Consider the following 9,687-nt stretch of genomic DNA (forward strand, 5'->3'; position numbering starts at 1 on the left):
TGGAGGAATCATGTGAGTTTTAAAATTTAGATCATCCCGTTTTGCTAAGTTTCCTTAGTGTAATGCTTGAGGCAGAAAGGCCATGCAATTGCAATGACTAGCGATGGTATGCACGAAGCACAAGCCTACTGTAGATCTCTCTGTGGACATAAAGGGCACTAGAGTTGCTAAAGCGAGCTCAGATATTACAAATTTATGATGATACATAACAATTTTTCTTCAATGGCCACAGTTCTAATGTGGAGGTGTACATGCAATAATATCCACAAGTACTGGAAATACTTACAGACAGAAGTATAGATTTGAGATGCAAACTTAAACATCTGAATGTGTACGAAGCTTAAACAAGGCCAGGAATCAAATAATCAAGCCCATCCTCCATAGTTCATGTCAATCCATGGCAGCTAATCACCTCAAAACACCCTAGAAAGAGTTACAACAACACTTGGCTGATTGTTTATCATAGCTCTGTATAAAAAAGACACGACTTTATTTCTACATTGCAATCAAAACAGACATATATGCAAAACTGGATATCATAAACTCACCAGCTAACAGTTATATAGAGAAAAAGGTTACATATTTGGCTAAACAAGGAAAAGAAAATGCTGAAAATCTCAAGCAAAGTACCTGACTGCAGAAACTGGAAACTGAGTCTAGGCAATCAATTGGAACAGAGAAACCAGAGATCTTCATGCTTGGTCTCCAATAAGGATCAGAGTGGAGATGCCCAGTTGAAGTTTGGGATAGAGAAGATGGTCAAGTCTTGAACTTTAGTTTGTTTGGGTGATAGGAAACACAAGAAGGAAGGTTGCTGGTCAGAAAGAGAAGACCATTGACGAAGGAGTTGCACAGGTAGTGCCGCTGACGGCTTCAATTTACAACTACTGTAACAGAAAGTCTCGCTCTTTTTTTTGTTGTCTTTTCTTTTTTTCCGAAAAGAACAACCCGCCTAACACCGTCTAGGCTGTCTAGCCGCCTGTCTAACCTGCCTAGCCCGCCTAGGCGATTTTGATAATATTGGGCAATGAGTTTGAATCGGCCATCATTATGAGGTTTCAATTCTAGAATAACAGAGGGAAATCGGTTTTTCATGATTTATTTCAATTAGTTTATATCAGATTAATAACTTTTCTATTTTAATAAATAAATAAACTTGTCATAGTTATCAGATGAATTATAAGAGAGCCATGAAAGATGAGTTCGTAATGAGAAACATTTGTGGTTAATTGGAACTTGGAAGAAAGAGTACTAAAACAAATCTCTAAAAACATACTAAGGGGTGAGTGTCTCTTCCAAACTCCATCTGTATTAAATTTCTCTTGGTGAAACATCGATCTGTACTAGTTTCAATCCAACTAAGGATTTGTCAGATTACAACGCTCCATGCCACTTGAGAAATTTCTGAAACATCACTCGGTATTTATTCAAATCTTGTTATGTACGTGCTCATGTACGTTTGAATATAATCAAGTCTTGGCATATAGCACATTATCAATTACACCTACAAATTCCGTGAACAATTACAAATATCAGATCCATTTATACCTGTCAGATGAGCCAGGGGCGGCTCTATACTATAATCAAAGGAATCAACTGTTGTTCATTATTACAGGCAAGTATCCAGACTCCGATGGCTGGCTATCCTCTGATAATGATCGAGCAAAGACTCCATGCCATAACAACTTGTTCCTTTATGATTGGCATGACGCTCATTATCTTAACAAACACTAATAAGATTTTTTTTTTTGATTTCCAGTTCCAAGACATTTTCTATGTGCGGTCCAAAGGCAATCCCTCACTGTTCTACGATGGTACACCGTTGCATACCGAAACGGATGAGCCAATTTAGAAACCGGGCATCAGGGTATCTCCACGGCCGAAAGTAATACATCCGGCATGAGACTAATCCCTGACAGGACACCGGGTGCCTTGGCCACAGTAATGTTCTAAATGCCCTAACTCATGCCCATATTGTGGTCCATTTAGAAATAAAAGGTGTGTAATGCCTCCACCAACGATCGACTCCTGACCAATGTCACGTTTAAGCCCTGATTAAAGAGTTGCCGCGGTCAGAAACCACTAAAGCACACCCCGTGGTTAACAGTAATAAGATTAATATTGGTGGAATATGATCTATATATGGTCCATTTAGGTGTGCTAATAAGTGCGTACATTCATTACTATTACGTTGTTAATTAAATTGATCTTGAAATTAAGGCTTTACACACCGCCTGATATATCACTTATATGATTTAGGCTTCAATAGAATAAGAGACAATTCTAGCATGCATGCATGCATTTTTGAAGAAAAAACTACAGCAAATTTCTTTGAAGTATATTAGTTTCTTACTTAACGGATGAGGCACGCTGATCAGTCCTAGGAAGTAGAAAACTAATGGAAGAATTCATAATGTGGTTCTATTAAGAAATAAATGGGAAGAAAAGAGAAAGAGAAGTCTGTGTTTAACACTTGAACAATAAACGTTAAAAATGAATGTAGCCTTCAGATGGGGGATGTGCAAGATTTGGTGGAGGCTCTACACATGCTCTAAAAGTCGGGGTCAAATCGGCTCTACTAAATTGTTTTGTATGTTGAATTCAAAATGGAAACTAGCATCAGGGATGACACTTGCAAACTAAAACAAGTGACAAATCAGATCAAAATATAAACAAGTGACAAAAAGGGAGGCATTGATAGTGCCAATCGGTTTTGTCGATTTGCATATCAAACATGTGCCATGACTTCAATAACACGTATCAAGAACCAAAAAAAAAACCATTTGATTTCAACAATAATTTCCACGATGATGATGAGAAATCGTTAATCACACTCAAAATGCACATTTTACTCACCAGTCCGGCTCTGGTAACAAGGGTTTGACATCGGAAATACAAATGGTGGTGTTGCTTAAGATTCAGCTACGACTCTTTTATGGTTCATCTCTTGGATTCTTGGTATTCTGGGATCAAGTCAATCTTTCTCTCCCCTTATTATGGAGATCTCCCTGGCCGGTTAGGTGATGCAGTGTGAGGCATTTTGAGTCTTGGTTTCTACCATTTGGGGTTTCTTACTTGCTGCCTTTATTGATTCCTCCTATTGCTAATAAGATCGAGTGGTTTAAGGGAGAGGTATATTGTTCCTGATGGACTAGGCTAATGAGGTTCATTTTGGTTGAACCGGACTTGCTATGTGGTTTTTAGGCGGGTGATAAGTTTTATAGTATAATTTGGCTCATTTATAAATTATGGCATATTACACCTCAAACTCTGATTTTCTTTTTGAATGTAATGTTTGATAATGTCTCGTATCACAATTGTTCATCTACGTCATGAACTCAACGAAGAAGAAATGATTTCCCATTTTCTAGTAATGAATTACATTCTTCACGCAATAATTTATAGTCTTCCATACTTGGTGCCTAACAAGACACCATGAAAGTTACCCCAAACAAAGGAAAAAAAAAGGAGGGAAAACCATTACTTCCAAGAAACTTAACCCAAAACCCAAAACTGTCCAGGTTCATCCCTCAAAACCCCCCTATATATTAAGACCTCACCCATGAAAACCATTCATGCTCTCCAACTCAAAATGCACCACCATTCTTCTATTTGATAAGCTTTCCCTTTCTCCCTAATCACACTCCATTATTAATAATAATAATCCCCCACAATTCTCCTTAATACCCAAAACTTTAAAAAACCTCCCCAACATTTCAAAACCTCAAAAACCAAAGCCTTCAATGGCGTCCATGGCTTCCTTCATCTCCCAAACCCCCTACCCACATCACTCTCTCCTCAAAAAGACAACTACCCATTTCGCCCCGGCCCTCAAGCTCTCGCTCCGACCCGTTTCCGCCCCCAAAACCCGCCAAAGGCTCCGGATTTCCAGCGGTTTGATCGAACCCGACGGCGGGAAACTCGTGGAGCTTTTCGTAAAGGAGCCGGAAAAGGCGGAGAAGAAAAGGGAGGCGGCGACGCTCCCGACGATCAAGTTGTCGAGAATCGATCTCGAATGGGTCCACGTGATCAGCGAAGGCTGGTCGAGTCCTCTAACCGGGTTCATGAGAGAATCCGAGTTCCTCCAAACACTTCATTTCAATTCGCTCCGACTCGACGACGGGTCGTTTGTGAATATGTCGGTGCCGATTGTTCTGGCCATCGACGACGCTCAGAAGCGCCGGATCGGCGAGTCGTCCAGAGTCGCGCTCGTTGATTCTGACGGTAAATTGATCGCCGTTCTCAAAGAGTAAGCCTTTTTCTCTTCTTTTTTTTTACCGCTGGCGAAATTTTGTTCTTTTTTAACTGTGGAAGGTAAATTTTATTAATTCTAATTTTAACTTAAGTCCCCATTCAAGTTATAAGTCCACGTGGGCCCCACAGTTCATATAATGTGTGTTGTGTTTCAAAGAAACACATGGAGCATGTGCTTGACTTGCACTCAGATATGGTATAATCTTGTGTTTGGTTTCTTTGTACCCAAAAATTGAAGCTTTGGATTTACGTGGACAGTAGAAAAAAGAATGATAGAAGTAATATGAACGAGTTGATTTTAACTAGTGGTAAATATTCAGCTTACTATAGTCATTAACTGTGGATCACATTATTGGTTTAGTTGGAATATATGCTAGGAAAAGAACTACTAGGTAAAAGTGTAGTAAGAGATTTGTGTTTGCAATTTTCTTTTTTGGTATAATGTGAAGATCAGGACATGTTATGCCTATAGTTTTGATTGATATTGTTTGTTTTTTCTGCTTTGCGAGTGTCGATTTGCTTCTTTTTATTAAAAAATATTTGTGAGATCTTATACCTGGAACCGCATCGGGAATATTCTCGTGTCCTTTTATATGAAAATGATTTATCAAAGGTTTTATGAACAGATTTCTTAGATCCTTTCTGGTCAACACTGCACATTATCTTTAAATATTGATGCTAAATTATAGTTTTGATTACACATGAATGACCTCAAGATAAGTGTTGTCGTTATATTTCATATTCAATTTCGATGGGCCTGATTTCTTGTAACCTTATGACACTGGTTTAAACTGTAAAGCATTTGGTGGTTTGTCTGTGTTGGGAATTACATGCATTGTAAAAATGTAGTATAATTGTTTCAAGAAGATATAAGAACATGTTCTACTGGTTGTGTTGGAGCTAAACTTGAACTGGCGAGTATGATTTTTTCTTGCACAAAAGAAAATACACTGGTGACTGGTTTATGCCTTGCTTCTTTTGTATCATGAGTTGCCATGTTTTCTAATACTGTAAGTCAAACTTGGTTTATGTCAGTATTGAGATCTATAAGCACCATAAAGAAGAACGCACTGCAAGGACTTGGGGTACTACTGCTGCTGGTTTGCCTTATGTTGATGAAGCAATAACCGAAGCTGGAAACTGGCTGATTGGAGGTGACCTAGAGGTCATGGAACCCATCAAGTACAATGATGGCCTTGATCGCTTCCGACTATCTCCTGCAGAACTCCGCGATGAATTCACTAAGCGTAATGCTGATGCAGTATTTGCATTTCAACTGCGGAACCCTGTCCACAATGGCCATGCTTTGTTAATGACTGACACACGTCGCCGGCTTCTTGATATGGGCTACAAGAACCCTATTCTGTTGCTTCATCCACTAGGAGGCTATACAAAGGCAGATGATGTGCCTCTTACTTGGCGCATGAAGCAACACGAGAAGGTATACACTTTATTCAAGAATTTTTATTTTCCTCAACGTCTTGCTTGTAAAGCTGTTCACCATCGACAAAATTATATAGAACTCGTTGACCTCATATAAATACTGAGTATGCTTGATTATCTAATGATTACTCAGGTTCTTGAGGATGGTGTTCTTGATCCTGAGACAACTGTGGTTTCCATATTTCCCTCTCCAATGCACTATGCTGGTCCGACTGAGGTGCAGTGGCACGCAAAGGCTAGGATCAATGCTGGTGCTAACTTTTACATTGTTGGTCGCGACCCAGCTGGAATGGGCCATCCAATTGAGAAAAGGGATCTATATGATGCTGACCATGGGAAGAAAGTATTGAGCATGGCACCTGGCCTAGAGCGCCTCAACATCCTTCCTTTCAAGGTATGTACATGTTTTGCTTAAATCTTTCATGCCTTTATTATTGATATCCTTCATTATAATCAACTATTTCCTTTGCAGGTCGCTGCATATGATAAAACTCAGGGGAAAATGGCATTTTTTGATCCTTCTAGGGCTCAGGACTTCATTTTCATATCAGGCACCAAGGTGCGTATTCTTTATTGTTGTTGCCAACCTTGTCATTCGATTCTCATAACCTGCAGTGTAAATTTGTGCTAGTCAATAAGTTGATTATATATGTACATGATCATTATTACTAAATAGAAGCTACATTTACAGATGCGCACCCTTGCAAGGAACAAAGAGAGCCCTCCTGATGGATTCATGTGCCCTGGTGGCTGGAAAGTCCTGGTGGACTACTACGACAGTTTGGTTCCTGCAGACAAGGGGAAAGTCCCAGAACCAGTTCCTGCTTAGATGAGCTGATGTAACATACTGTACTCTGCTTCCTTGTGGGAGAAACCTTGATAGCTAATTAGTCTCCACTGTGTGATATGATGATTCACCTTGATAGCTAATTAGTCTCTTTGTGATCAAGCTTTCTTAAGGTCCTCTGCCCAGATTTCCAATAAAGCCCTGTTAGGCATTGGCGCAGAGAAACATTGGCCACTTGCCTCAAAATCTGTAATTAGCGCCCCTAATTGCATCTTGCATCACTGCATTTGTGCATTGGCGCATTGTACCATAGTGTGATTGCCTTCAATAGAAGTGAATTCTGCAATGCCTTTAGTTGAGTTTAGAAAGTTTCTTATATCTGTTGGTTTCATAAGCTAACTTGATTTCGGAAAACCAAAAGCTTCATGTCAGTGGATTCAAAACTACTTTGATAATTCAAAGATCACTACCTATGATGTGATTGTATTACCTTTCTTCAGATAACTGAATACCGGCTTCGCAGGAACTGGTATCCACTTGACAACCTTGCTGATAGGACAAGATATAGCTGAAATTCCAATGCAATCACCCCATTGACTCCAACTTAACCTCTGTATCTGTGAACGTAGTCTGTGACTTATTCTAAAATTAAGTCAAAAACATGCAGTAGGTTTTGTTGAACATATAGACTATACAGTACGTTGCATTCTAAACAAAATGGTGATTGTAGTATAAGAAAAAATTACAACATAATATATGATAGTTACAATAAAAAATTAATAATAACCAATTATTCAAAGAAGGAAATGAATAGATACTGGTTTTGAGCTACACAGCTATCCAACCATGCTAAAGCTTCTTGGATCAAGCCGACAACATAAGGAGAGATGGATGAATGAGCTTCTTCTTCCACAGATTCTTTCCCCAACCAAAACTTAGTCACCTTCATCTGGTTCATGGTCAGACTGCCTGTTTTGTCGGAACAAATTATTGTTGCAGATCCCATGGTCTCACACGCATTGAAATATCTTTCAATTACAAAGCAACGGCCAACACGTATCGGCACAAAGGACACTTGTAATCGGTCTCGAGCCACCGGAGAATGCAATCGCCATGAAAGAGGTGCAAGCATGGAAAGCGAGTAACTACTAGACCATCCTCAAATTCCTTCATACAAAAACCACATGACCTGTCAACTCTCACTCTCTCTAACCCCTCAATGGCTGATTTAGTTTCAGGCCTCGACTTGGACTCCTCGGCTAATTCCCTTGCAATCCTAGCATCATCTTCGTTTGCATGTATTGGGATGATCAATTCCAATACCTCTCATCCTGAAAGACCATCTTGAAGCGGCCCTACGATTGAACAATTTTAAAGACTCGTGGTAGATGCGGACATCAACATAAACACCCCCGCCATCAGCATTTTCAGTAGCTACCGTCTCAAATATTAATGTCTCAAATATTCTGGCAACAATGGGAGAGGAAAAGTGTTTTACACAACTTGAATTACACTCCTACATACATCGATCTATACATGATATCCTATATATAATCAAAAAAGCAACTAAATTCCTCCACTATCCCCCCTAAATTCCTCCGTGATTCACTCCGTGAATCACGGGCATTGATTCACGCCAACACTCTCCCTCAAGTTGGTGCATACATATCAACCATGCCCAACTTGCTAAGTGAATCATAAAAGGCCTTTTTAGACACTCCTTTTGTGAGCATATCTGCAAGTTGCTCTTCTGTAGGAACAAAAGGAAAACTGATGATTTTTGCATCTAGTTTCTCTTTTATAAAGTGACGATCAACTTCCACGTGTTTTGTACGATCATGTTGCACAGGATTCTGAGAAATATCAATAGCTGCTTTGTTGTCACAGTACAGCTGCATAGTACTCTTAGGCTTAATACCCAAATCTTGTAGCAAATTTCTAAGCCATAATAATTCACACACTCCCTGAGCCATACCTCTGTATTCTGCTTCAGCACTAGATCGAGCTACCACTTTTTGTTTCTTACTCTTCCATGTAACAAGATTACCCACAACAAATGTAAAGTATCCTGATGTGGACCTTCGATCTGTAATATTTCCAGCCCAGTCTGCATCTGTAAAGCCACACACCTCAAGAATATCGTTGTGATTTGAAAACATTACTCCTCTCTCTGGAGCTGACTTCAAGTATCTCAAAATCCTCACAACAGCATCCATGTGATCCATACTTGGATTATGCATGAACTGACTTACTACACTTACTGCATATGCAACATCTGGTCTGGTATGTGACAAATAAATCAAGCGTCCAACTAGTCTCTGATAACGAGTTTTGTCGGTGGGCACTTGATCTGGGTACTCTGCTAACCGATGGTTCTGCTCGATAGGAGTATCAATGGGAGTGCAATCCAGCATACCGGTCTCTGTTAGTAGGTCAAAGATGTACTTCCTCTGACACAGATAAATACCATCACTTCCCCGGGCTACCTCAATACCCAAGAAGTACTTGAGTGTACCTAGGTCTTTCATCTCAAACTCTGTGGCTAGCTGTTTTTGTAATCTATCCACCTCAACAGTATCGTTCCCAGTAACTACCATATCATCAACATATATAATTAAAGCTGTTAGTTTTCCTTGTTGATGTCTGAGAAATAATGTGTGATCTGAATTACTCTGTTTGTAGCCAATTCTCCTCATGAATTGTGAGAATCTTCCAAACCAAGCACGAGGTGACTGTTTAAGACCATACAAAGATTTTCTCAATCTGCACACAAAGTTACTTGGAGAAGCGGTCGCATACCCCGGCGGAAGATCTATGTACACTTCTTCTACAAGATCTCCATGAAGGAATGCATTTTTAACATCAAATTGTCTAAGTGGCCAGTTTAAGTTAGCAGCAAGAGAGAGTAATACCCGAATAGTGTTTATTTTTGCAACAGGCGCAAATGTCTCATCATAGTCTACGCCATATGTCTGGGTGAACCCTTTTGCTACTAGGTGTGCTTTATACCGGCTCACTGACACATCTGGATTATGCTTCACTGTGAACACCCAACGACATCCCACAGTCTTCTTGCCATGTGGTGGAGATACAAGCTCCCAAGTATTGTTCTTCTGTAATGCTTCCATCTCTTCTTCCATTGCTTTCATCCATTTTGGGTCTCTCAATGCATCCTGCACTTTGTTAGGTACTGATACAGTAGA

At 39.7% G+C, this 9,687-nt stretch overlaps 1 protein-coding gene across 1 annotated transcript; it reads left to right on the forward strand.

The window, feature by feature from the left end:
- The first annotated feature begins 3,582 nt into the window (after positions 1-3,582).
- LOC126790007 (ATP sulfurylase 1, chloroplastic-like) lies at positions 3,583-6,830 on the forward strand. The gene is made up of 5 exons (XM_050516129.1): positions 3,583-4,249; positions 5,290-5,695; positions 5,831-6,091; positions 6,170-6,256; positions 6,389-6,830. The coding sequence occupies exons 1-5, from the start codon at positions 3,744-3,746 to the stop codon at positions 6,524-6,526; spliced, it is 1,398 nt and encodes a 465-aa protein (XP_050372086.1). The 5' UTR covers positions 3,583-3,743; the 3' UTR covers positions 6,527-6,830.
- Positions 6,831-9,687: the final 2,857 nt, after the last annotated feature.

This window comes from Argentina anserina, chromosome 4 (genome assembly GCF_933775445.1).
Source record: "Argentina anserina chromosome 4, drPotAnse1.1, whole genome shotgun sequence".
Taxonomy (NCBI): Eukaryota; Viridiplantae; Streptophyta; class Magnoliopsida; order Rosales; family Rosaceae; genus Argentina; species Argentina anserina.

What these genes read in the sequence shown, in the direction of transcription:
- LOC126790007 (XM_050516129.1), top strand. Translation starts at nt 3,744, where the DNA reads ATGGCGTCCATGGCTTCCTTCATCTCCCAAACCCCCTACCCACATCAC. An exon ending in GCATGAAGCAACACGAGAAG is followed by an intron (nt 5,696 to 5,830) that starts GTATACACTTTA and finishes ATGATTACTCAG; the next exon opens with GTTCTTGAGGATGGTGTTCT. An exon ending in TTTTCATATCAGGCACCAAG is followed by an intron (nt 6,257 to 6,388) that starts GTGCGTATTCTT and finishes CTACATTTACAG; the next exon opens with ATGCGCACCCTTGCAAGGAA.